Below are 27,985 nucleotides of genomic sequence, written 5' to 3'. Positions count from 1 at the left end.
TTGTTGCTGTTCTGTTTTAATTAATAGATTTTATTTATTAGAGCAGTTTTATGTTTACAGAAAGTTGGGCAGAAAGTACAGAGTTCCCATATTTCACCCTTCCCTCCCCCACCACACACACACAGTCTCCTCTGTTATTAATATTTTATATGCTGTGGTACTTTTGTTACAATGGGTGAAGCTGTATGGGGCGCCTGGGTGGCTCAGTCGGTTGAGTGTCCAGCTGTTTATTTCAGCTCAGGTCATGGTCCCACAGTCCACACTGGGCACGGAGCCTGCTTAGGCTCTCCCTCTCTTTGTACCTCCCCCGTTCACGGGTGTGTACGCTGCATGCACATGTGTGCTCTCTCTCTAAAAAGAAAATAATGGGTGAAGCTGTATTAACCCATTATTACCAATAGAGATCAATAGTTTACATCAGGTTCACTCTTGGTGTTGTACGCTCTATGGGTTTGGGCAAATGTATGATGCCATATATCTATCATAGTATCATGCAAAATAATTCCACTGCCCTAAATATCCTCTTTGCTCCACCTATTCCTTCCTCCCTCCACCCTAACTCCTGGAAACCACTGGTTGTTTTACTGTCTCTGGTTTTACCTTTTTTAGTATGTCCTATAGTTGGAATCCTGCAGTACATGGCCTTTCTTAACTGGCTGCTTTCAGTTAGCAGGAAGCATCATGTGTATCCTTCACACCATCTTCGACCTTCACACTGCCTTCTGTGTTCCCCTAGCCAGAGGCGTTGAGTTTATCTATGTGTTCTTGTTGCTTCTTACCCTATAACTCGCACTTGCAGCCTCTATTATTGCTATTTTTCCTTCTGAAGCATCACCCACTTTTACTTGTTCTTGGTCATTCTCATGATGCCATCCTGAATTCAGTTTATGGGTGTCATCTTTATTCTCATCAGTCATAGACATCACTTTCTCTGTTTTCCTCATTTTGAAATCTTAATGGAGACACTGCTGAAAAATGTCTAACCTCCTTTGCCCAGTTCCCAATGACCAGACACAATTTAGACACCTTTAGCCACCCAAAGACTTCTTTCCTCCTTCTCGTCCCCAAATACCTTTTCACTCCCCTTCATTGTTTCATTTGAAAAAGTTCTGATCATTAGGGATTCCAAGGCAACATCAAAAGGGAACACAACAGAGTCTTGGGAAAGAGAACAGCATTGCTCGTGGAGGGTGTTGAGCTTAGATAAGGACTTTGTCCAAGTCGGAAATGTCCTCCTGGAAGTTAAAGGAGGGCCACAGAGTATAGTTAACATTTTGCCAAATGGAGGATCCCTGTCTCCATGGCAGACATGGAGAGTGAAGCACAGGGACTTGAGCAGAGGCCTTGATAGTACTAAATGTGGGCAGCTATACACCTGAAATAGGAAGAGTGACACGTAAAGGAGGAATCTTGGGAGAACTCAGGCAAGGGTCCTGAGCTGGGAACCTGTAGCACTTGTTAGAGGCCCACTATTTCAACAGAGGGAGGAATGCTTGTTAGGACAATCAGGGGTGATGATATCAATGGTACCATGAACTAACAGTGCACTCTGTGCCAGGCACCATGTAGGACTCACAGATCGGTTCATTTGTGCATCAAAGTAAACCCTGTAAACTAAGGATTTTTATTCCTGGCTTACCACCGAGGAGAATGAACTTCAGAAGTTGCTGGTTAGTGAAGCCCAGTTGCAACCCAGCCTGGCCAACCACACTGTTTCAAGGACGACAGTGCTTTTCTGGGGTGTCGGTGGCATTGACTATGGAGTGGTGAAAGAGTCTTTTTTTCTGTGGGTAGCCTGAAGAAACAGTAGAAATAGTGTGTTAAGAATATTAAGTCAGTGTTGATGTTTGGGATCCTGTTTCAAGATCCAGAACCAGAAAATAAATAGAGTAAGATTCTGGATCAATAATCTAGATTGAGGCACCAGATAGGCCCCTGTATTAATTTCCCATGGCTGCTGTAATATTACCAGTTGGGTGGGTTAAAACAACACAAATTGATTCTTCTAGTTTTGGAGGCCAGAAACCTGAAATCAATACGATGGCAGCAGAGTCATGCTCCCTTGGAAGGGTCCAGAAGGAAATCTGTTCCTTGTTTCTTCCCACTTCTGGTGGCTGCAGCATTCCTTGGTTTGTGCCCACATCACTTCAGTCTTTAAGGCCAGCATCTCTAAATCTCTTTGTTCCGTGTTCATATCACCTTCTCTGTGTGTGTCAAATCTCTCTCTACCTCCCTTTTATAAGGACACTCCTGGTGACATTTAGGGCCCACACAGATACTCTCCCTATCTTAAGTTCCTTAACTTACACATCTGCAAAGACCCTTTTTCCCCAATCAGGTACCATATTCACAGGTTCCAGCAATTAGAACGTAGGTATCTTTTGTGGTTATTGAGGGCTGTATACCTTCAGACCCCCCCCCCGATTCTTTTTGTGGATTTCTCCTTTATTCTTTACCCTCCCCTGCTTATTCTTATTTCTCTGCTCCTTCTTTGGGGACCAGTCCCCCAGTATCTTTGCTTGTTTTTTATACTTTATCACTGATTTCCTGTTTGCTGATCCATCTTTCCCCCCCCCCCCCCCCCCCCCCCCCCCCCACATCCTGCATGAAATTACAATCCATGGGTTAGAAACAAACCCAGAGACACCTCTTATACTTGGTGGGTCTCCTTCATCCCATCCTCTCCCTCTAATACATATCCAGTAATTCAGTATTTTGGATTTCTTTCAGACTGGAAGAATACACTTGAAAAGGAAGAGTCAGCTTCTAAAGAGGATACTGCTGTGGAAGAACCATTCCACAACATAGAAATGAAATGCTGCATACAGGAGGAGGGCCCCTGGTTGGTAACATTGGGAGGAAGGCAGGATTGGAGGGACCAGCTAAGGGAGCACCGGGAAGACCCTTTGAGTCAAACGATAGTCACCCCAGAAAGACCGTTTGCTCATGGGAAACATTGTGAGCCTGACCTTGGGGGAAGTTACCTGAATTTAAGACTTCTACCTCCAACATTATCCACAAGAGCACATTTCCATACACTTGAGTCACAGGTTAAAAAGTTGAAACAGAATTCAGTTTTCATTAATCATGAGAAAGGCTGGGCTGATCTGAAGCCCCATGAAAATCACCAAAGTCCTAGCGCCTTCTATCAGAGCATTTCCTTGAATAAATTTACAAATGTTGAAACGAGAAATAAAAAGCCTTATGAATATACTGTCAGTAGTGACTCTTTCAACTATGATACCTCCCTTCGATACCATAATAGAATTTTTTCAGCAGAGAGCAGCGATGACTGTACAGACTATAGAAACATCATTAATCATAGCATGTCTATGAAGGAACACAAACCAATGCATTTTAGAGAACTCCAGTATGAATGTGACAAATGCCTTGTACAAACTGTGATAAGTGATCCTGAAGAAGCACCATTTAGATGTGAGGAGGAATGTAATACCTTCCATGAGGCATCATCTTTTACTGACTGTGACATCATTCAGACTGGAAAGAAGCCACATGCATGTAATCAATGTGGAAAATCTTTCAGCTGTTGCTCTAAGCTTGTTGTACACCAGAGAACACACACTGGAGAAAAGCCCTATGAATGTTCTCTGTGTGGGAAGTCTTTCAGCCAGAGCTATGACCTTGTTGTACACCAGAGAACCCACACTGGAGAGAAGCCCTATGAATGTAACCAGTGTGGGAAATCCTTCACCCAGAGTTCCAAACTTATTAGGCATCAGCGAACTCACACCGGAGAAAAACCATATAAATGTCATGAATGTGGAAAATCTTTCAGGTGGAACTCTAACCTTATTGTACACCAGAGAATTCATACTGGAGAGAAACCTTATGAGTGTGGTCATTGTGGAAAGTCCTTCAGCCAAAGTTCTGACTTTGTTGCACACAGAAGGACTCACACTGGAGAGAGACCCTATGAATGTAACCAGTGTGGAAAGTCCTTCATTAGAAGCACTCAGCTTATTAGGCATCTGCGAATTCACACTGGAGAGAAACCATATAAATGCAATCAGTGTGATAAAGCTTTCACTGGGAGCTCTCACCTTATTGAGCATCAGAGAACTCATACTGGAGAGAAACCTTTTGAATGTAATCAGTGTGGGAAAGCCTTTGCTGGGAGCTCTCACCTTCTTTCACATCAGAGAATTCATTCTGGAGAGAAACCATACGAATGTAATGACTGTGGGAAATCTTTTCGGCAGCGATCACAGCTTGTTGTGCACCAGCGAACCCATACTGGAGAGAAACCTTATGAGTGTAGTCATTGTGGAAAAGCTTTCAGCCAGAGATCTCCCCTTATTGTGCATCAAAGAACACACATTGGAGACAAGCCGTATCAGTGTAACATGTGTTTTAAAGCCTTCAGTCAGAAGTCACGCCTTATTGAACATCAGAGAACACATACTGGAGAAAAGCCCTATGAATGTATTGACTGTGGGAAAGCCTTTAATGATCGGTCAACTCTTACAAAACACGAGAGGACACACACTGGCGAGAAACCCTATAAATGTAATCATTGTGAAAAGGCCTTTAGTCAGCGATGTCAACTTACTAGGCATCAGAGAATTCATACTGGAGAAAAACCCTATGAATGTAACGAATGCGGGAAAGTTTTCAGTTATAATACATCCCTTATTCAACATGAAAAAATTCATGGGAGAGAAACTCTGAATAATCAAGATGGAAAAGCTCACTGCGAAACCTTCTTTATTAGACATCAGGTGACCAAGGTATGACTCTAAAAGTGTGCTCTAATGACCACATATATCAGATTTGCTTGGAGTGTTCATTGAAACTGCATATTACCAAGCTTACCTTGATCTACTAAATCAGAACCTCTGGCAGTAAAACCCAGGAGCCTACAATTCCCAAACGTAGCACAAGTAATTTGTATGTACATTAAAATGTGTTGGGGCGCCTGGGTGGCGCAGTCGGTTAAGCGTCCGACTTCAGCCAGGTCACGATCTCGCGGTCCGTGAGTTCGAGCCCCGCGTCAGGCTCTGGGCTGATGGCTCGGAGCCTGGAGCCTGTTTCCGATTCTGTGTCTCCCTCTCTCTCTGCCCCTCCCCCGTTCATGCTCTGTCTCTCTCTGTCCCAAAAATAAATAAAAAACGTTGAAAAAAATAAAATAAAATAAAATAAAATGTGTTTACTTCTGCATTTAGATGAGAAACTGTGAACATGATCACTGATTTAAAATTTTCAGTCAGAGCTCTTAGTAGGAGTTAGGAAATTCAAAATGTAAGTATACCCACCAAATAATCTTTTTTAGTGAAAACAACCACCCAAACTTACTCAGACATTGTCCCTGTAACACATTCCTAGAAATAATGGATTGGAAGATATTCTTGATGTAAAGCCCCAAACACTGTCTAAAATGAAATCATTGCATGGTGAAGTTGGTACTGAGTGATGAAATATGTAACCAGCAATGATCAATGTAAACCAGCAGTTAACATGAACTGGAGGAGGTCTAAGGATGGGAAGTCTTCTGAAATGGTTTTTATTAGAATTAAAAGTAGACTCTGGGGGCACCTGGGTGGCTCAGTTGATTGAGTGTCTGACTCTTGATTTCAGCTCAAGATCCCAGGCCATGATCCCAGGATTGTAGGATTGACCCCCCACATTGGGCTCAGCGCTGAGTGTGGAGTCTGCTTAAGATTCTCTCTCTCCCTCTGCACCTCTCCCCTACTCAAGCTCTCTAAAAAAAAAAAAAAAAAAAAGTACTGAATATGTCAAAGACTCTGTTGATTTAACTTTGTTGCCCAGTTAGGTTGACTGTAATCAGACCTGGATGTATAGCAATATGAAACGTATTTATCACTGACTGGCTACTCAGCCGGCGGAGCATGCAACTCTTGATCTCAGGGGTCATGAGTTTAAGCCCCACATTGGGCATGGAGCCTACTTAGAAAATGTATATATATATCAGGTAAAGTGAAAACAGGACCCAAAGTAGTATTTACACAAAATGTTACAACCACATAAAAAACATGTACACAGATGGTTGGTTAAGAAGGTCAGCTCAGGGGCGCCTGGGTGGCTCAGTTGGTTGAGTGTCTGCCTTTGGCTCAGGTCATGATCTTATGGTTCATGAATTTGAGTCCCACATTAGGCTGGCTGCTGTCAGCAGAGTCTGCTTCAGATCTTCTGTCTCCCACTCTCTCTACCCCTCCCCTGCTTGCTCGTTCTCGCTCTCTCAAAAATAAATAAATATTTTAAAAAGTCATTCAGCAACATGTTCAAAAAAAGACTGAACTGTAAATCAACAATGGTGAAGAAAGTGGGAGAGGCCATACCTGCAAATTTGAGCAAGGTGAAAGCAGATGTGAGGGCATCAGCTGGAGATGCAGAGTGGGAAAGGCTGAAGCCAGGGTCCTGTGAAGAGGGCTGAAGTAGAGGCCACAGTCCCCTGGCAGAGCTGTACACTGAGAGGTGTGGGAGAAAACAGGATTAATTGAAAAATCTGTTCTGAAACTGAATTTCCTCTCCCTCCTCCCCCTTTTTTCTTGTCTTACAGTAAGTATCTGACTGTGGGCAAGCAAAAAATATAGGAGGGAGAAAGTTATGTGCTAGAAACAGTTTGAAGGACTAGAGAATTTGGTGGATTATGTTCCAGAACAAAAGCTGCCTTGTTTAGGCATTATAAGGACCTTCATCCTAACAACTACTTCTTGCACTTTTCACCCTATAGCAAAGCATGCCATTAAACCAGTCTCACCCACCTATGGAATTTCCCATCTTCTTTGATAGTCTTTTCACTATGGGTGGGAGCCAAGGTGTGAAAAATGATGAAAGCTTTCAACATAAAATAAAAAATATCTAAAATGAAACAAAAACCAACCCCAAAGAGAACAGATATTCAGGGAACCAAATATTTAAAAGCTTTATTCTAAGAGTGGGTCAAAAAATAACTGCAAGTGAAAAATAAATCCAAGATGCTCTTTTTAAAAGAGAATTATGAAAACAAGAATAGACTATGAAATTAAAAGTAAGATTATTGGACAAGAAAGAAAAGAGGAAGGAAAGAAGGGAAGGAAAAGGAAGGGAGAAGGGAAGAGAAGGGGAAGGAAAGCTGAAAGATCTTCAGATCTTGCCAACTACAATCTATGATGAATAAGATCCATGCATTTGACCCTGATGCTAAAATTTCTTCTTAGAAGAGGCAGAAGACTCATGATATTGGAATAAAAGGAAGAGATATATAATCAGATTGTTTTGATTGGTCTTTCACTGAACAGTATTTGCATAGATATAAACAGGAGATACTGGGTTTTTTTTTTGTTTTTTGCTTTTTTTAAAGAGAGAAACCCAGAGCTGTGATGTGAGGATTTCATAACGGCAGGAGTAGAGCACCACTGTTGCCAGCACTAACAGTGATGGTACAGTCTGCAGCTGTTGTAAAGTAGGAGAAAGAGATGTAGTGGGGAGACAGAGTATCCCTGTATCCTCATCTTAGGAAGTGGACTTTTAAATATAATACGATAGGTTATTTAGGAGACTAGAATTAGGGCTCAAAATGGTAATATGACAGAAATTAGATGCAAATAGAGGAGCGACAGTCTGAGCTAAATCTACACTGCTTACCAGAGCAGGAAGTCAGTTAAGTCTATAGGCCATAAAAGATCAGAATTATAGAGATGGCCTCAGGAAGAACTGGAATAGAAATGGTTAAAAAAAGAAAGAAATGGTTAATAGGCATTGATGGAATGTGACTGTTGAGCAGGGTAGGGCAGGAGACCTGGATTTCATTTTATACCTTCTGTAGTACTTCATTCCCTGGTGGTACATTCTTTGTTTGGGTAACAATTATTAACAATGTGTAACTATAGGTGAGCAAAAACCACAGTACATGAGGACATCTGCAATTGATTTGTGGGATTAGGTACAATTTTCCTTCTTTTGATTCAGTGTTGCTGTCATAGTAGATTGACAATTTAAAAAGCAAGAGCAAAAAAGAAAGATGTCAGACTTTTCTGTTTAGCAAATTAGATTTCATTCCAGAAGAAGGAAGGCTCCTTGGCTTCTTAGAAGTCCCTGGAATTAAAGGGGAATGGCTTAGTCTTTCAAGACTTGATTTTCCAGCAGCCTTATCACCAGGAAGTCAGAAGGCAGCCCCAGAGTGGGGACCTGATAGCCTGGGACAACTAGATGTGGCAAGACAGTTGTGTGAATTTGTGTAACCAAGTACTGAATGTGCTTCCCCCAAGGTCACTCTGGCAGTTACCTGGTTTCCATCGCAAAACACTTCAAGTAATATAGCTGCTGTGGTTCATATGAGACCCTGAGGTTGAGGTGGAAAACACCTTGGCTAGGCAGCCTGGACAGAACAGATGGGAACTTTGCTTGTGATTGGATAGTTGGTCCTGCTATTGCATAACTCTCAGAAGATGGCAGAGACTGGGGGGAAGGACCTGCCCAACAGACCCCGTGGAGTGAACATCGTTTGACAATTCCTGTTGGCTAAAACATCTGAGAGATTTCTGCATTCAGCAAGTCATGAGAGCAGCCTCATTCAATGAAGGCGCTACTGGAGACTCGGGTACAGAAGATGTGTGCGATGCCACAGTGTCCTCAAGCCATAGTGGGGACTCCACACGTGGTGGTTATGTGTGCCTGGAGACTAAGCCCAGAGGGAATTAGAAGACGGAGATGGAGGGACTGGGGATTGAAGGGTGCAGCTCCTGCATATGCAGCCAGTGCTTTAGCCTTGCTCTCATAGGTATTCTACCCCACACAAGTCCTAGGACCCAAGAAGTGGGCTCTCTGAAATAAGAACCTGAGCCCTTTCCACCCAAATTATTCTCATACTCAGAGGTCAGTGGTTCCTGATCAAAACATGCATAAGACCCACCTGAGAGGAGTTATTAGAATTGTGGCTCCTGGGCCCATCTTCAGAGAGTCCACTTGGTCAGGCTGAGGTGATACCTAGATATCTGGATAGTTCAAGGACACTTTCTATTTTTTCCTTAACATTTTGGTTGTTTTGTTTTTTAAAGATTAAAAAAAAATTTTTTTTTAATGTTTATTTTTGAGAGAGAGAGACTGAACACAAGCGGGGTAGGGGCAGAAAGAGAGGGAGACACAGAATCTGAAGCAGGCTCCAAGCTCTGAGCTGTCAGCACAGAGCCTGATGTGGGGCTTGAATTCATGAACAGTGAGATCATGACCTGAATCTAAGTCAGATGCTTAACCAACTGAGCCACCCAGGCGCCCCTAAAGATTTTTAAGTAATCTCTGCACCCAATGTGGGCTTGAATTTACAACCCGAGATTAAGAGCACATGCCCCACCGACTGAGCCAGCCAGGCACCCCTATTTTTTTTTTTAACATTTTGTAAATAGTAATCTCAAAATCGTATATCCACATATCGCTTTCCTCTTTGTTAGTTTTATTTAAGTTTGTGGCTTTTTTTTCCTTTTTTGGCAAAAACACTAGATGCCACATCTATTACATGTGACCCAGAGGCTCCTTTTAATGAGAAACAGAAATCCATTCTCCCCTCCCCCATTTTAGAATACAGATATCAAAATAATCCTACACATAATTTTGATACAACTAGGCAGCGAAACTGTTGAGGGCCACAAGACCATCCCCACATCCCGAGATTTCCAGGCGATTTCATGAGACTCAGCATATCCTCATACTCACAGCTAAGGCTTATTGTAGTGATGTAGCAAGGACACACAGGTGGACCATAAGGAGAAAGGTGAAGTCTGGGGAAATCCACGCACAGGATTTCTCTCTTCTCTTCTCCCCTCTTCTGAGGGGGTCACACAATGCACTGAGATGATGATGGGAGTTTAAGTTCACTGTGATTTCCACACCGAGAATTTGAAGAAGACCAATAAGGAGCTCAGTAGGCTGGGGCTCAAGGAAGACACAGCTCTGGTACGTACGTGGATGGCAAGCAGGATTGCAGGGACAAGAGGACAGATTGTGATGCAATCTCTCCCTCTTCTCTCTCCCTCTTCTGAGGGGGTCACACAATGCACTGAAGGCCAGGCAAGTAGGCACCTTCTGTCTAAAACATACCACATTCCAGACTCCCAGAAGGAAAGCAGGTGTTCAGTGTAAATCACATCGTTTGCATATTCTGGGCACAGTGAGACATGCTTATCAGTTGGGATACACACAAAACTCTAAAAGCCAAGTTGCCAGGTGTCAGCCAAGGGCCAGGCCAACCCTGAAAATGGGACCTTGTAACAGGTGGAGCCTAGGCTGCCATATTAGTCTTCTTTGTGCAAGCTCTCATGCCTCTTCAAACATGAATATATTTAGCCGTGTTCACAGTACCTGTTCCATTAGTAGTTCAGACTATTGCCCTGGCTGCTCAAGTGGGTAAAACACACAGTTCATATAAATCCTGCTTGAGGCTGGTTTTCAGAATCACACCTCCATACCTCAGACTTGACACTCCTTGCCATGATTCAGTTTGTAGACTCAAATCCCATTTGGATCGTTCCAGGCTTAAATGACACAGTACCTTGATAAGAAAACAAAAAAATGATATTGTCTTTTTTTCTTCTATAAATACCCTAAACATAAAACATAAATTTATGTTTAAACTTTTTTTTTTTTTTTTTAAATGTAAGCTCTATGCCCAACATGGGGTTTGAACTCACAACTCTGACATCAAGAGTCACATGCTTTACCATAAGTCAGCTAGGTGCCCTGGTGTGTTAAACACCACTAAGAACGTTAAACATTCTTAGTAATGTTCAGGTCCAGTTTACTAGCTAAAGACATGTTGCATCATGGTATTTAATGAAGATAGCATGAGCAGAATGTTCTTGACCTAAGATGACTCTGAGATACACTAATTGTACATTTGTCCTTCTGGGGGCTGTGGAAGCTTCTGATTTTCTTTCAATATCATCAGCTCTTAGCATCTTAATTCTTGAGGATGTGATGCTGAGGCTGTATGAATTTTGCTAGTTGGCTGTCAACAAATGTGCTCTGTGTATATAACATCACCCAAGAATTATTTACACTATTCATATTCATTCTTGTAGAAACGGAACGGATGGAGGAGTTCTGGATATTTAGGTCCTTCCTCCACTTTCAGGTTGCATATTCTGTTTTCACAATCTGTCCTCTTGTCCCTGTAATCCTGCTTGCCATCCACATACGTACCAGAGCTGTGTCTTCCTTGAGCCCCAGCCCACCAAGCTCCTTGTTGGTCTTCTTCAAATTCTCGGTGTGGAAATCACAGTGAACTTAAACTCCCATCATCATCTCAGCAGTTGATCAGCAGCAGCAGCAGCAGCAGTTGACACTTGGATCTGTCACCTCCTCCTCCACACCACTGGTGGCTGGTTGCAGATCTCACAGAGAGAAACTCAGTCACGCTGTACAAGTGATTGTTGCTGCAAGGGATGCAGAGGGAGTCAAGACAAGGAGGCTCTGGTAACCAGCAACACCCATCATAGCCATGATGAGCTGGACAACACCCCTTTCCCCTCCCACTCAATTGCCAACCCCAGTGGACAGAGAGCATGACTAGTAAATCACCTGTAAGCAGACATGAGCCACTGAAAGTGGGGTCTTGTTTGTTAGTTCAACAGAAACTAGTTCATCCTAATACCATCTGACATAAAAAATATGTAATTAAAAAAAATAATTCTAACCCACCCCACCTTCCACACACACACACAATGTCAGTTCATAAGGGTAGGGCTGTTGTCTGCTTTACTGCCAAACAGTTCCTGGTACATAATAGCCATTCTTGGTCCAATGAAGAAGCGCTGGAGAATCATCTCATCTCATCTCATCTCATCTCATCTCATCTCATCTCAACTCAACTCAACTCAACTCCAGCACTGGAAGGATGATGAAGGAAATAGAGAGGAGCAGATTTGAGGAGGAATTGTATGAGATTAAAGACTCACTAGTCATATTTGGTGAGTTTTCCTTAATGAACATGCTGTGTGGCCTGAGGGACTTTTATGCCTACCTCTCTGTTCCTCAGTTCCCTCCCCTTAGATGAAGGATGTTATCCACGTCTCACTTCCTACTGCAAAGACTGGAACTGATCTCCTGACTTCCAGAGAAGAGGTTGACACATGAGATGTCAATCTTACTCTCTCAGGGGTTGGGGATCAAGCAGTCACCCTGTGTGTGTGTGTTGGGGGGGGGGGGGGGGGGTTCAGGAACAAAGAGTGAGTTAGTGGTCAAGACTTGGCTGGAACTATGATCTCTGGAGAGGAAAATGAAGTGTCACTCCATAGAGCCATGCCCAGCTGTGTTCTCAGACATTCTCGTGTGTAAGAATCTGTCTAGCTGGAGTTGGAGAAGATGTAGATAGCTCGATGCTGGTTTCTGTGTCTCCTGCACATGGTGGAAACCCTTCGCACATTGCCGGGCTCAGAGGGAGTGGGAAGGGATTGCCCTTTGTCTGCTGCACATTGAGGTCACAGATCTAGCCATCCCAGGTAGAAAACAGCTTGTTCATCAGTCCAGATTTGAGGATTCTACATCTGCCCACTTCATAGCAGGACCCTTTCCCTAACAGATCTGGGGATTCCAGTCACACTGTATCCTGATCTTGGAAACGCTCTGCTCCAAAGGGGCTGCCTCCCCCAGCAGTTTTCCTGGTGTTTGGCCACAGCTGTGCTGAGCTCTCCAGAAAGATGCTCAAAGAAACCCAGCATCCTTCTCCCATGAGGTCAAGCTGTTCCTAGCTGCCAGGCAGAGGGCCCAAGCTGGGTCTGCCCCAGAGAATCTGGAACAGGGAGGGCACCCAATAAGCGCTAGATAACTAACACAGAATGATTATATAATAAGCAAATGGTCTGAAATTAGCTGGAAAAAGTAAAGCTAAGACATCCAAAGTGCTTAGAAGAAAGGATTCAAACATGGCCTAGAAGTAGATACATAGATCTAACCTAGGGAAATGCAAATTTAAAAGGCCAGTCACTGTTCCATGCCATTTGGCTTTGCAAGGATTCTTTTAAAATTGTAAAGCCCATACGTCAGAGGTTGGTAAGGGAGATACACTGATGCAGAAGTGTCAAGGGGTATAATTTCTGGAAAGACCCTGGGGTATGAAGAGCTCTACAGGGTTTCAGACCACTTGATTCAATAACCCTCTCTGTTCTGCAGAGGGATATTTTATGTTAATAAAAGGTAAAATCTACAAAGATTTTAAATGACCATGAACCTTTAGAAATGGCACTACTGAAAAATAGTAGAAATACCAGGAAAAATGGGTAAATCTACAGCACAGTCATTTGGGGAAACTTTAACATATTTCTCAGGAAAAAAAAAAAATGGCTGTTTAAGTAGATAAGTGATTCACCATGAAATGATTAACAAGTTTGGCATAACAGTCACAATAGTTGTATTTACACACTCATAACACACACACACACACACACACACACACACACACACACACACACACAATTTGTGACCAAATGGATTTTCAAACAGTTTAATACATCACTCCTTCCAAGAACTCGGTGAGCCCTCTCCAACACTGACAAAGAGTTTCTTCACATCAACAAACTTTCCTCAGTGATTGCCTTGATCATGAGCTTCTCTCTCTGTCCCCCATTCTCCATCTGGGGTCCCATTATTGGCCCATGAGGCTTTCTGGATCTGTTCACTTAGGCTATTACCTTCCATCAAAATTTCCATCTCTTTATGTTTTGTTCTGTCATGAGCTATTTCTTCTGTGGTTCTCAACAGACACTCTCCTGCAGGCCAGTTTGTCTACTGAAGTTCTTAACCTAAAAGTCATTTTCTCACCCCCAGAAAGTCTCTATGCTCCAACTGGGGACCCCACTTTAAATAGATGAAGAGGAACTAATATCTCAATAAAGTTGTTAAAAATAATAAGGAAGGATCTTACATGCTTGTATGGAAAGATTTCTAGAATATTGTTAACTGAATAAAAGCAAGGTAAAATTCAATGCGTGGTAGCCACCACTTGTATAAGAGAATGAAAAAATATTTACATATATTTACTTGTGAATACATAAGGTGTCTCCAGAAGGACCTACAAGAAACTAAAAATAGTAGTTGCTAGTAAGTAAGGAAGTCAGTGGTGGGAGTCAAGGGACAGAGGAAGATCTCACCAGATACTGTAGTGCACCTTCTGAATTTCAAGTCATGAGAATGTATTACTTGCTTAAAAACATGTGTTTTATATTTTTAAAAACAATGATGAGGGACTGAACTAATAGGAAGGAACGAGCAGGAAAGATTTTTAGGAAGGTAAAAATCCACAAGCCACAGATTCACTTTTCTAGTATTACGTAACAAACATCCCAAACACAGTGGTTTAAAACAATAATTTCTTTAATTTCTTACCGTTCTATAAGTTGACTGGGTAGCTGGGTGGTTCTTTTCACTTAGGGCCTCTTGTGTGGTTTCAGGTCAACGCGATCAGGGCTGGAGACATTTGAAGGCTCAGGGTGAAGATTAAGGCTGGCGCTGGCTGCCAGCTGTGAGCTCAGCTGGGACTGTTGACTGGAGCACCGACATTAGACCCCTTCAAGTGGCCTAGGCTCCTCTCAGCATGGTGGCTGGGTTCTAAGAGAGGGTGTCCCAAGAATGAACATTCCAGGAGACCCAGGCAGAATCTGTAAAAACTTCTTATGATTTGGCCTCAGAAGTCGCACATCATCACTTTTGCTACATTTTATTGGATAGTCAGTCAGGGGCAGCCCAGACAGGGGGAGGGGATATAAATCCCATCTCCCGGTGGGAAGAGACACAAAGAATTTGGGGCTATCTTAATCCACCATGGATCCTCAGCGACCCATGGAGGAGTAACAGAGAGAAAGGAATCTTTCTCAAAGAATCTTAATCTTATATCAGATTATGATACAGAAAGCTGAGTAGGCTGAGGTGACATGAAGGAGGAAGCTTGGAGCACAAGAACAGCACATATGCTTTTGGACAGGTTATACCGAGGCACCCAAGGGACATAAAGTGGAGCCGCCCAGTTTAAAATATTAGCCAAGAGGGGCACCTGGGTGGCTCAGTCGGTTGAGCGTCCGACTTCGGCTCGGGTCACGATCTCGCGGTCCGTGAGTTCGAGCCCCGCGTCCGGCTCTGTGCTGACAGCTCAGAGCCTGGAGCCTGCTTCAGATTCTGTGTCTCCCTCTCTCTCTGACCCTCCCCCATTCATACTCTGTCTCTCTCTGTCTCAAAAATAAACATTAAAAAAAATTTTTTTTTAAATAAAATAAAATATTAGCCAAGGTAAGGAGAAAACTTGATATACACCTACATTTATTTAAGTTTCACAAGACAGTTCTTTGAGCATCTAGAGTCTTGCTATATTCTGTGATCTCTGCCTGGGACACTTCCCACCGAAACATCCCCATCGCTCCCATCCAATCTCCTTTAGGCCTCCCACTTGTGGATTTTCCCTCTTCAGAAAGTGGATTTTCAGGCACATAGAGGAATGGTGTGAGAATGCTCTAAAAGGGTTTTAAAAAAGATTTTTTTTTTAATGTTTATTTTTGAAGGAGAGAGATAGAGCGTGAGTGGGGGAGGGGCAGAGAGAGAAGGAGACACAGAATCCGAAGCAGGTTGCAGGCTTTGAGCCATCAGCACACAGCCCAATGCGGGGCTCGAATCCACAAACTGTGAGATCATGACCTGGGCCAAAGTTGGACGCTTAACCGACTGAGCCACCCAGGTGCCCCCTAAAAGGGTTTTAAAAAGAAAGATGTGGGGGCACCTGGGTGGCTCAGTTGGTTGAGCATCCGACTTCAACTCAGGTCATGATCTCACAGTTCATGAGTTCAAGCTCCGTATTGGTCTCTGTGCTGACAGCTCAGAGCCTGGAGCCTGCTTCAGTTTCTGTGTCTCCCTCTCTCTCTGCCCCTCCCCTATTTATGCTCTGTCTCGCTCTCTCTCTTAAAAATAAATAAACATTAAAAAATTTTTAAACATTAAAAATAAATTATCATCCAAAAGCTATTTGGTCAAAGAGGAAAATAATAAAATAAGTAAATAAAATAAAAAATAATCTGATGTTGTTTAGACAAAAAAAAAATATATCATATTATCATATCAAATATGATATTATCATATCATAATATATCAAACTCCATATCAAAACCAGAGGAATACATACAAAATTATTATCAAAGTATGCTTTCATTTTTTTAATGTTTATTTCTTAAAGATTTTCAACAAAAGAATTTTTTTAATTTTTTAATGTTTATTTATTTTTGACAAAGAGAAAGAAAGAAAGAGAGAGAGAGAGAGAGAGAGAGAGAGAGAGAGAGAGAGTGTGAGCAGGGGAAGGGCAGAGAGAGAAAGGGACAGAGGATCCAAAGCTGGCTCCAGACTCTGAGCTGTCAGCACAGAGCCCAGCGCGGTGCTTGAACTCCCCATGGGGCTTGACCTGAGCTGAAGTTGGACGCTCAACCAACTGAACCACACAGGCACCCTGAGAATGCTTTTTTTAAAAAAAATTTAGTTATTTATTTTGAGAGAGACAGACAACAGGAATCAGGGAAGGGCAGAGAGAGAGAGAGGGAGAGAGAGAATCCCAAGCAGGCTCCGCACCACCAGCACAGAGCCCAATGCGGGGCTCAAACTTACAAACCATGAGATCATGACCTAAGCTGAAACCAAGAGTCAGGAGGATGTTTAACTGACTGAGCTACCCAGGTACCCCAATGTTTATTTATTTTTGAGAAAGAGAGAGAGAGAGAGAGCTTGAGCATGAGCAGGGGAGGGACAGAGAGGGGGACAGAGGATCCAAAGCGGGCTCTGTGCTGACAGCAGAAAGCCCAACGCAGGTCTCGAACTCACGAGCCCTGAGATCATGACCTGAGCCAAAGTCGGATGCTTAACCGACTAAGCCACCCAAGTGCCCCTGGTGTCTTTATAAAAAGAGAAAAATTCGAGACAGACGTGCACACAGGGAGAAGTCATATGAAGATGAAGGCAGAGATCTACAAGCCAACGGATACCAAAGATTGCTGGGAAACCACCAGAAGTTGAGAAAAGAGGGATTGAGCAGAGTCTCTCTCTCATGCCCTCAGAAGGACCAAACCATATCAAAACTTTGATCTCTTGTAGCCTCCATAATTGAGACAATACATTTTTGTTATTTAAGTCACCCAGTTTGTGGTACTTTTTTATGGTAGCCCTAAAAAACAAATACAACATTTTGTTTTTGTTTTGTTTGGTTTTTTTTTTCAAAACCCCCACTTTATGGAAAATAACTACAGTTTCCAAAACAAGTAAATATTAGTGAGTAGTGTTGCATTATATTTTTGCAAATTTCTTTAATGTCTGGCTTGATGGAAGGCAGTTGGGTTTCCATAGCTGCTTGTGCCTTTGAGACTTGCAGAGTCTCAGTACTCTTAGTACTCTCAGTTCAGTCCTAACCTCTTCACTAGGAGACAACTGGACTCTGGCATGGCTTCTAGCAGCACAATGCTGTGTCCCTAGAAAGACACCATCCTCCCAGTGAAATGCCTGCTGACTGCCTCCCTGAGAAATGCTGCCAGGAGAATTTGCTGTTTGTTCTGGTGAACACCCAAGGATAGCCTCCTGACCTCCTCTTCTTATAGCATTTACTAAAAAAGAGCTTAGAACTGAATTCTTTCTGTCTGAGATGTCTATGTACATCCTACAACTCAGAGTCTTTTTTAAGGAAAGTTTCCTTTGAAACAGAATGGTCAGAAAGGAGAGGGCTGCTGTCTCTAGTCTCTGTGGGAGGGTAGAACCCTAACTTTGATAATCACCAGGCAACAGCACACTGGCTCAATCATATTTACACTGACCAACACTTTGTAGTTTTCCACATGAGTCCTGCTCTCTCCCCCTTCTGATTCCCTTATTCTTCTTTAAAAGGCCCAGTCACCTCTGCACAAATGCAAGTGGGGCTCAGTGCTTTCCCCCACTGTCAGCAGTTACTGAATAAAATCTGTTTTCACCATGTTAATCAATGTCCATTTTGTTTACCTTTAACACTATCATTCTGTTGCAATATTACACATCCAGAAGTCTCTGGAAAACTCTATTGTACATTCGTGAGAAAATGGGAGTGGGGGGGAAAAGCTATTATTATGAACTCATGGGTTTTTTTCCTTCCTTTTCAAGTTTTTATTTAAATTCTGGTTAGTTAACATATATGGTAAAATTTGTTTCAGGTGTAGAATTTAGTGATTCATCACTTACATATAACACTCAGTGCTGAACTTAGTTTTGAACTCACCAACTCACAGGGTCTCTGAAGCTCCAGGGTGTCCCTGGCCCACACTTTGAGAACTACTGCAACAGACAAATGTCCTATAATATAACCAAGGAGAAAACAAAAATATAAGTAGTAGAAAATTAAAAAATTGAAACAATAGGGAAACATCATGCATTGAAGCTTCAGCACTATTAGAGCCAGGAGGAAAGTTGTGCCCAGTGACTCATTCCATATAAATACATGGGGCTGCTCTAAGATAACAGACTCAACCCTCCCTCATCTTTTCCACCCTTTTGGGGCTGCTGCAGAGAGGAAGGCTATACTTCCTCCTGGGACTTTTCTGCCCACCGAGAAAGGAATACTGCCTGGAAATTGTGTGAGAACCCAGTAGTGGCCACATTCAGTCTCCCGGAGACTGCCTGATTCATGGTTCCCACAGCAGCTCCTGCCCTCTGCTCAAGTCAGTGAAGATGCCTGACAAATGCCCCTCCTGATGCTGCTGACCCCTGCCGCGCTGGGCACTGGGCGGGGTGGCAAGGGAGATGCCCAGCATTGCCAGCTAGGACGCGCAGGCCCCGGATCTCAAAGCAGGGCCCCCCACTCCCGCGTGGACAGACGCGCACCTTCAATGGGGGCTGGAGGAGCAAAGGCCACCTAGGCGCCGCGGACGCGCGGAAACACGAACCCCCAGCTGCCAGGCTGGGAGGACGGACGACCCCCAGCACCAGGGTCCCCTCGGAGCCCGCCCCGGCGCCACAGCCCTCGGCGGCCCCCGGACGCCGCCGCCCGCCCGGCAGGCCTCGCGGGGGTCTGCGGCAGCAGCGCCCCCAGTGGCCGGAGGCCCGAAAGAAGGACAGTCCCATTGGCCCGAAGCCAGAAGGCTCTCATTGGTCGAAGATTCGACGAACAGAGGTTTCCATTGGTCAGGCTCTGAGGCACGCCGCACGGCCTTCTGGGAGTTGTAGTTGCAGCGTCACCAGCGCGGCCGCCATTGTCCCGCGGGCGGCGAGTGGAGTGGTCCCTGAGGCGGGGGCTGCTCTCGGGTTTACGGCCGCTTCGGGCTCCTGTTCTCGACCTGTCGGTCCAGGATGAACCCCGAAAAGGAAGCGACAGCATTGGAGATGGCTACAGGGCTGCCAGCGGAATGGCTTCAGGTAAAGTAATAATAATAACGATTGCAGCGGGTCCAGCGTCTCCCGCAGGTATTGGCCCTTTAACCCTGGCAGCGCACGGTGAGCAGGGCCCGGGCCTTATCCCCCTTTACACATGAGAAAACTGAGGCGCAGTTCAGGGCGCGCTGACTGGCCCGACTGGTGAGGGTGGAGTTTGGATTCGAACCCGGGCCATCAGGTCCCCCAGTGCGCATGCTCCCCTAGTACGCCAGTTTCCTTGTTCTGGGATGGGGCTTAGTATCATTTCCTAGGACCAGGCTGGCCCGGCTCCCGCCGATTGCTTTCCCCGCGAAGGCCATCTGCCATGTGATGGTGTCAGTGGAGCGCCGAGATGGCAGGTATTTCCGAATAGAAATGCTTTAATTCACGGAGCCAGCAAACACTCCCCGAGAGCCCTGCTCCGCGAGGCCCCTGGCCAGGGGGCTGGGCACAACCCCTGAGGATGATGACAGGTCACCAGGCACGGCATAACTGGGGCGGGAGCGACTACCGGGGCTGGGCTCCTTCCCAGCACCTCTCCCTCGCGGGGGCTTTGGGCGAATTGCACACTGGGCGGTCCGTGCCTGCAAGGCCATCTGGGAAGGTGCCTGTTTCAAAGATCCTGCAATTGTAGACAAAGTGGCCGCTCCCTGTGTTCTCCATAAAGTGCTGTCTCCACGTGGCAGAAACCAAAAATAATTCATAATTCCTGAAGCTCCGCATCTTTGAAATTCCGGACTTACTGTGTTTTGTTGTTGTTGTTTACCAGGATTTGCATTATTTCAGATTTTGTATGCAAAGTGAGATTATTGATAACCTTAGATTTGCATGTTTTCAGATATGTGTTATGCAGATTTGCATTAAATCACACTTTAGTGGGGCACCTTGGTTGAACATCTTTTTTTTTTTTTAATTTTGTTTGTGTTTATTTATTTTTGAAAGACAGAGGATGAGCCGGGGAGGGGCAGAGAGAAAGGGAGACCCAGAATCTGAAGCAGGCTCCAGGCACTGAGCTGTCAGCACAGAGCCCAACGCGGGGCTCGAACTCACAGACCGTGAGATCACGACCTGAGCCTTAACCGACTGAGCCACTCAGATGCACCGAGGGTCTGACTCTTGATCTCAGCTGGGGTCTTGATCTCTTGGTGGTGAATTTGCCTCCAGCTGGGCATGTGAAGCCTACTTTGAAAGAGAAAAAAAATCACACTTTGGTCTGCAGTGGATGGAGGGGGTGGGGCAGAGAATGAGCAATGTCAGTGTAAAACAATAATTAAGGCAGTCAAAACAGATTTTATTCAGAAACTATTGCAATAGAGGGAAAGAGACTTCAGTATAGAACTGGACTCAATTCCAAATACTACAAGTAAAAGTGGGAATTTCTAGCTGGGTTCTGGGGTGGGTATAATTCTTGCTAAACTGACCTAGGGATTCTTGCTGAAGCAGGCCAAGTGATCAGATATTACCTGAAGGATTCTGTGGGATGAGGACTTTGAAACGATACAGAGAGTAATTAGATATGGTGGGTGGGTGTTCTGACTAAACCAACTCTTTTTCTTTTTTTTTCCGACTAACCCAACTCTTATGAAACGGGGTGATGCAAAGTGGACATAGAAGCCCAGAGCTCAAGGCCTAGTTGAGAAAAGGGTTCAGAGGAATGAGATTCTCTCAAGGAGAGTCTGTCAGCAGTAAGATAAAGTGTATTAGTTATCTGTTGCGTGTAACCCAAAAACCTAGTGGCCTAGAACAACAATAAATATTACCTCAGTTCTGATAGCAGAAATCCTTGAATGATTTGGCTGGTGGTTCTGGCCTAGGCCCATGAGGTTACCATCAAGATATCAGTGTGGACTGCTGTCATCTGAGACTTGACTGGGGTTGGAGGATCCACCTACAAGACAGTTCACTCACATGACAGCCCCTCCCCATGTGGGCCTCTCTGTGGAGCTGCTTGAGTGTCCTCACAACATGGCATCTGGCTTCCCAAAGAGTAAGTGGTCCAGGAGATGGCAAGGTAGAAGCTCCAATGCCTTTTGTGCCCTGGGGTCAGAATTTACACACTCATTGGTACGGTATCCTATTGGTTGCCCAACCGTATTGGTTGTCAAACCTGCACAGTATAGGAGGGGACTGCATAACTACACAAGGACTGGGGACCACTGAAGGCCATCTTGGAGGCTTGCCACCACAGGAGGCAAGGAAGTTGAGGGCGTTGAGGTCCAGTGTATAGCTTTCTGTGGCTGCTGTAACAGAGTACTAAAGACTTGGTGGTTTAAAGCAATACACATTTATTCTTACAGTTCTGGAGGTAAGAAGCCTGAGATCAGTTATACTGGGCAGAGCCACCCCTGGAGGATCTAGGGGAGAATCGGTTTCCTCACCTTTTCTAGCTCTAGTGGCCGTAGTCCTTGTATTCCTTGGCTAATGGCCCTTTGTCTGTCTTCAAAGCCAGCAGCATGGCATCTAGCCATAGTGGTCACATTGCTTTTTGTCTTCTGTAGTTAAATCTCCCTCCACCTTCTTAGAAGGACATTTGTGATTGCATTTAGGGCCCACCTGGATAATCCAGGATAATTTCCCCATTTAAAAATCCTTAATCACATTCACAGAATCCCTTTTGCCATTTATGGTAACATTCACCAGCTCCAGAAACTAGGACCTGGGTATCTTTGGAGGCCATTACTCAGTCAACCATAGCCAGGCTGAAAGAGGCCATCCTGTACCCAAAGGTGAAAAGGAGCCATTCAAGATTTTTTAAAGCAAGTATAGCTTGGGTTTGAGAAAAAACATTAAAGCATCTGGGAAGGTGGGGGTAGGAGAAATACTGAGAGCTAACTAGGATGCGGGGAGGGGGCCAGTGACCAGGTGCTGGATGATGCCAGGGTGGCCTGGTCAGCTGTGGGAGTGTGTGGAGTAAAGGAGTCTGATAGCCCATCTCTCCAGGCACCAGTAGTGCAGAACAGGAGGAGAGCCACAGGGGTCTGAGGTGGAGCAGCAGAGAGGGCCATGAAAAAGCAAGGAATGGGCTCCTGCTAGAATTCCAGGAGAGACATGAAGGACTCACGTAATGCCACTGAGAGCTCTTATGGCCTGGAGAGATCAGTACTCAGTGGGCCTGGCGCCTGGGCTGTTACTGAGGACCCATGCAGAGTGGGTGATAGTTGAGGGGGCGAGGCAGGAAAAGCAGGAGGCACAGGGAGCATATATCAGAGCTGGAGGACCTGAGTGGCATATGAGGACATGGGGACAAGAACAGAGACTTCTGTTTCCAACCAAAGGGTTCTCATGCTTCCTGAACAATTTTTGTCAGAGTTGTATGCCACCTGTACTATAATTTCTTTAAAATTTTAAAGCCTTCTTGTGTTTTTCTTAACATACCCCTTTATAATTGAGGTATTTAGTAAGTGATTGTGATTTGCATTTCCCTGGTAGCTAATGATATTGAGCATCTTTTCAAGTGCTTATTCAGTATTTGTATATTTTATATTTTCTTTGAAGAAATACCTATTTAGGTCCTTTGCCCTTTTTAATTGTGTTGTCATTATTATTGAGTTGTAAGAGTCCTTTATATTTTCCAGATACAAGTCACATACAAGATTTGTGATTTGCTATTATTATTTCCCAGTATGTGGATATTTTTTCACTTAATTTTTTAAATTAATTTATTTTTTTAATTTGAGAGAGAGAGAGAGCGAGCACGAGTGGAAAAGAGGGGCAGAGGGAGAGAGAAAATCCTAAGGAGGCTCCATGCTTAGCAAGAGCCCAATGTGGGGCTCAATCCCACAACCCTAGGATATTCACCTGAGCTGAAACCAGGAGTCAGATACTGAACCAAGTGAGCCACCCAGGTTTCCCTCTTTTCATTTTCTTGATAGTGTCCTTTGAAGCACAACAATTTTTAATGTTGATGAAGTCCAACTTATTTTTTTCTTTTGTTGCTTGTGCTTTTGCTGTCAGATTCTAGGAACTCTTCACCAATCCAAGATTGTGAAGATTCATTACTATATTTTCTTCTAAGAGCTTAATAGTTTTAGCTCTTACGTTTGTCTTTTATCCATTTTGAGTTAACTTTTTATATGGTGTGAAGTAGAGGACCGATTTTATTCTTTTGCATCTTGTCCTGTAGAAAGTGTTTCACAACCACTTATTCCCCATCACAGCCCCCAAGGAATGACTTTGTAAACAGGGAAGCATGGCAATCGAAGTGGTTACCTGCTCTATGCTTCTTGAGGAAGAAGTAGCAGAGTCAAAACTCAGATCCAGAAATATCTAGCTTCTGACAGTGGCCACACCGAGCCCACAGAAGGGTTTCATTTGTAGGACATGTTTTAGATACGTTGCATCAACTTACAAAAATTAAAAGTTTCATTTAAAAATGTGGCCTAATTTTCAGCTACTCACTAGAGATGGGCAGTTCTGACCATATGAGGCCTGAATTTCCCCCATGATCAGTTGGTTCTGAGTCCCAGCTGCCCCTTCAAATAGGGCATATATTACCCATCACCTGCAGTGTCACCTCTCACAGGTTAAGCACCCTTGTAGGCTCTTCCAGTAGCCCACTTCCGTCTTTGATGAGCCTGCCTGGTCCCTGAAGATAGGTGAGTTTCTGACTCCAACTATAAACCCCTCTTTTCAGGTAGGATACTGAGTCTTGCCTTGAATCTGAGAGCTATTTAATGTATCAGTTAGATGTTACTATGTAACAAACTATCCTAAAGGTTAGTAGCTTAGACCAGTAACTGTTTCTTTAACCCACAGATCTGCAAGTCAGCAATTTCTGTTTGCACCTGCACCTGTCTGAGATCAGTTGTAGGTCAGCTGTGGGTGGCTTCCATCTTGCTGGGATACTTTCATATGCCCTCACTATACAACCTAAATGTGACAGTCCAGTAGGTGCCCAGTGAGACCTGACTTGGCATTATTCAGAATGTGCACGCTCTCAGGACACTGGCCTGCCCATCTTCTGCTTCTCCATTCCTCCTTCTCTTCCTAAGAGCACTGACGGGGGCTGTCCAGCTGATCAAGAGTGCGTGTGATATTTCAGGAGCCGGTGACCTTCCGGGACGTGGCTGTGGACTTCACCCAAGAAGAGTGGGGACAGCTGGGCCCCGCCCAGAGGACCCTCTACCGTGACGTGATGCTGGAGACCTTTGGGCATCTGCTCTCTGTGGGTAAGGCCTGCTTCCCCAGCTGATGATTGGATTCCTACAGTGACTTATTTTTTATGTGTTATAGGTCATAGGGCCTCTGGTATGAGGACTTGATCTTGGGCTGGGGGACAGGGATCTTGCATTCTCATTCCTTGTGGTACATACAGGCAGGAGGAGGTTTCTGCCCTTTTCTGTCCCAATGCAAAGCCGTCACCTTATTGTGAGATGTCCTCATGCCCTATCAGGAGTGTAGGGCTGGATTCTGAGCTGGTTCTTTCTGTGGCAGGTCCCCACATCCTGTGTCTTTCCCTTGTTCCAGGGCCTGAGCTTCCAAAACCTGAAGTCATCTCCCAACTGGAGCAAGGGGCTGAGCTGTGGGCAGCGGAGAGAGGAATTGCCCAGGGTCACTGTCCAGGTGAGAAGCTGCCAAGTGGGAACTCCTAATGGGAGCAGCCCAAGAGGTGACTACAGATGTGCTGCTTGGAAAGGGTGGTGTGTCAGGGTCCCCAAGACCCCAAAGAGCCAGTGATTACAGCGAAAGAATATAGAGGAAAGTCGGCAAGGAGAAAAGGCAGATGGGGTGAAGTCCAGAAGCCAGCCAAGATTCCACAGTTCCTTCCTAGTAGAGTCACACTGTACATGCGTAGTTCCCACAGTAGTGAGTTGTGACGACACATGAGGAATGCTAGCTCCCAGGGAAGCTTGTTAGAGGCTCAGTGCCAGGGTGTTTCATTGGGCGCTGGTCACTTAGGCACCCTGTGCCTGGCACAGACCAAGATTCCAGACTCGCAGGAGAGAGCAGGTGCTCACCGTAAACCATACTGTGGGCACAGTTTGGGCACAGTGAGCCACTCTTATCAGTTAGGGTGGTGGGAACTCTCTTGAAATCCAAATTCCCACACGCAGCCCAGGGCCAGTCTCAAAACTGGCCCCTCTAACGATGGTAGCCTTAGGCCTGCCCAGTTAGCTTTTCTCTGTGTAGGAGGTCTGCGCCCTGCTCCTGTGTTCTCTGTTCTTCTCATCCGGGCTCTCCCTTCTCTGAGCACAGAGACCATCTGCCTCTCCTCCAGTGGTCAGAATCCCACCCTGTCCTCCCTCTCATGTTCTCTCTTGCCACCTCAGTGTGCCCTTGCCACAGGATCATTTCTAATGTGTGAACTTGCTCTCCATCTTCTCCATTTTAATCTTTCATGTCCGGATTCTGTAAACCTGTTCTCCACACCCTTGTGTTCTCTCAGCAACAAGGATTGTATTCAGCTCTAAATATCTGAAACCTGGGCTAGAGTACTCAAAAAAAGAAGCAATTTTTTTCACAAAGCAGCCACTGCTGCCTCTGACTCAGTATTCAGTGGCAAGGCTTATGGTTCTGATTCTTCTGGCCTTTCCTTGAGGTTATGGCATGGATGCAGCAGCTCTGGCCATCACATCTGTGCTCCAGGCAGGGGGTGTGGATGTGGGAAGAATAGTGCCAGTAACATTTCACCCCTTTTATCTGAATTCACTCCAGATTTCGTCCTATGAGGTCTCCTTGGTCAGGAATGGGTCACATCTACCTGCCCTTATGCCACTAGGGAGTCTGGAAAGGAGGCCTAGATTGTCATAATTGGCTTATGCCTGTCACAATCCCTTCTCTGGGACTGGTGCATTGGTACCCTGAAGTGCGTTGGAAGAAGGAGGCTATGACAGTGGGATACACGGCCAGCAGTACCTGCTGCTCAGCCTCTGACACCACCCAGGGCTTTTTGACCTGCAGGGAATCACATGTACCTCCACAATGAGGTGTAGCCTACTACCCGAGGGCTAGGGTGAATCTGCAGCAGATGGAGAAGTACCATGTCTCCTCTGAGGCAAAAGAGCCTGAAGTGCCCCACATGTTTGACATCCTCCAGTCCCCAGTGCTGGCCTGCACCCCCAGGCCCTGAGCCAACTCCTACCAGGCTAGTCCCCTTCTGGATGCCATGGTCCCCAGCGGACCATAAATTTCACCATGTAAAACATACAATTTAGTGGTTTTGAGTATATTCACAGATTATACCCATCACCACTGTCAAGTTCGAGGACATTTTAATGGCTCCAAAGTCACCAATTAGCAGTACCGTGATTTGCTTCTACCCATATAACACTTGTGACACCCAATGTGTGGGGTTTTTTCCACACCAACAAACCGTTCTCCAACTCTCCAGTTACTAGCTGGGTGTCCAACAATTAAGTCCAAGTCTGACACTATCTACCTGGAGTTAGTGTAGACCCCACAGCCTGAGGACTCTGTCTCTTAAGAATGCCTCCACTTCAGGGGCGCCTGGGTGGCGCAGTCGGTTAAGCGTCCGACTTCAGCCAGGTCACGATCTCGCGGTCCGTGAGTTCGAGCCCCGCGTCAGGCTCTGGACTGATGGCTCGGAGCCTGGAGCCTGTTTCCGATTCTGTGTCTCCCTCTCTCTCTGCCCCTCCCCCGTTCATGCTCTGTCTCTCTCTGTCCCAAAAATAAATAAAAAAACGTTGAAAAAAAAATTAAAAAAAAAAAAAAAAGAATGCCTCCACTTCAGATGCCAGTTGACAAGTCAGGGCATCCCATACCTCTGACTGACGAGCTATAAATCAGGGGTTCCCATGACCCTCTCCTTAGGTTCAGTAATATGCTTTTACAGCTCACAGAACTCAGGGACACTATTTATTACTGGTTTATTATAAAGGATAAAATGAACAGCCAGATATCAGGGGTTGGGGTCTGCTGGCTCTGAAGGTGAAGGAAAGGGCCATGGAATGTAGTCAGTCTCGTGGAGCTGGAAATGGCACGGAAACAGATTCTCTCCTAGAGCAGCCAAGAGTCATCCAGCCCTGCTGATACCTTGACTTGGGACTTCTGACCTCAGAACTGTGAGAGAAGTGTGGTCTCTTAAGGCGATACGTTTGCAGCACGTTGTTAGGGCAGCTACAGGAAGCTGATACCCTTGCCTTCGCTGCACTGTAAGGAAGTGGGGAGCCCGCCTGCCTGCATGCAGTTCTTGTTCTGGAGGGTTCTGCGACCTGGGCTGGTCCTCCCAAGGTGTCCTACAGACATGAGGGTACCTCCACTTGGGTATCCGACCTACCAAACTTCGGTTTTCTAAAACTGAGCTCCTTGTCTGCCTCCCAAGCCTGCTCCTTCGATGATTTGCTCAGTATCTATTTCCCTGGCTCCTGAGGACTGGGCTTTTCATGTGTTGGGGTTGCAGTTTCTCCCCAGCATCAGGGGCCAGACAGTGAGTATTTTAGGCTGTGTGGGCTAAGTATACTCACTATTTGTTTTCTGTTCTCTCTGAAACGAATTACCATAAACTTAGCAGTTTAAAACAACACCCATTCGTTATATCACATTTCTGTCAGTCCTGGCTGGTTTGTCTGCTCCAGGTCTCACAAGACTGAAGTCAAGGTCCTGACTGGGCAGGGAACTCAGAGAGAATCCAGTTCCGGGTGTGGTCAGACAGAATGCAGGTCTGTGTGACCATAGGATTGAG

At 45.0% G+C, this 27,985-nt stretch overlaps 1 protein-coding gene and 1 long non-coding RNA gene across 10 annotated transcripts in view; one reads left to right on the top strand and one right to left on the bottom strand.

Annotated features, from left to right (window-relative positions):
- Positions 1 to 27,985, top strand: part of LOC125915817 (zinc finger protein 8-like) — a 40,381-nt gene that overhangs the window by 10,051 nt on the left and 2,345 nt on the right. For 4 of the 5 annotated variants that reach the window (XM_049621835.1, XM_049621836.1, XM_049621834.1 and 1 more), the window contains one exon: positions 2,731 to 4,923. In XM_049621835.1, the coding sequence (XP_049477792.1) occupies positions 2,731 to 4,754 (2,024 nt within the window). In that variant the 3' untranslated portion in view covers positions 4,755 to 4,923. Of the gene's footprint in view, positions 1 to 2,730; positions 19,348 to 24,385; positions 24,513 to 24,810; positions 24,907 to 27,985 lie in introns of those variants that run through there. The other variant, XM_049621839.1, reaches the window with a different exon arrangement.
- On the bottom strand, positions 10 to 19,013 carry LOC125915880 (uncharacterized). Of its 5 annotated transcripts, XR_007455766.1 has the most exons (10): positions 18,817 to 19,013; positions 18,215 to 18,288; positions 14,335 to 14,556; positions 11,155 to 11,387; positions 6,744 to 10,504; positions 6,318 to 6,446; positions 4,062 to 4,170; positions 1,640 to 1,795; positions 1,073 to 1,235; positions 10 to 351 (listed from the first exon to the last, which is right to left on the bottom strand). It is a non-coding gene; the product is annotated as an uncharacterized LOC125915880 (long non-coding RNA). The 5 variants fall into 5 exon arrangements; XR_007455765.1 differs by lacking the exon at positions 4,062 to 4,170; XR_007455768.1 differs by lacking the exon at positions 4,062 to 4,170 and having other exon boundaries at positions 9,670 to 10,504.

Source organism: Panthera uncia (assembly GCF_023721935.1).
Source record: "Panthera uncia isolate 11264 chromosome E2 unlocalized genomic scaffold, Puncia_PCG_1.0 HiC_scaffold_19, whole genome shotgun sequence".
Lineage (NCBI taxonomy): Eukaryota > Metazoa > Chordata > Mammalia > Carnivora > Felidae > Panthera > Panthera uncia.
The sequence above is the reverse complement of the archived record's forward strand: the minus strand, read 5'-3'. Positions and strand labels throughout refer to the sequence as shown.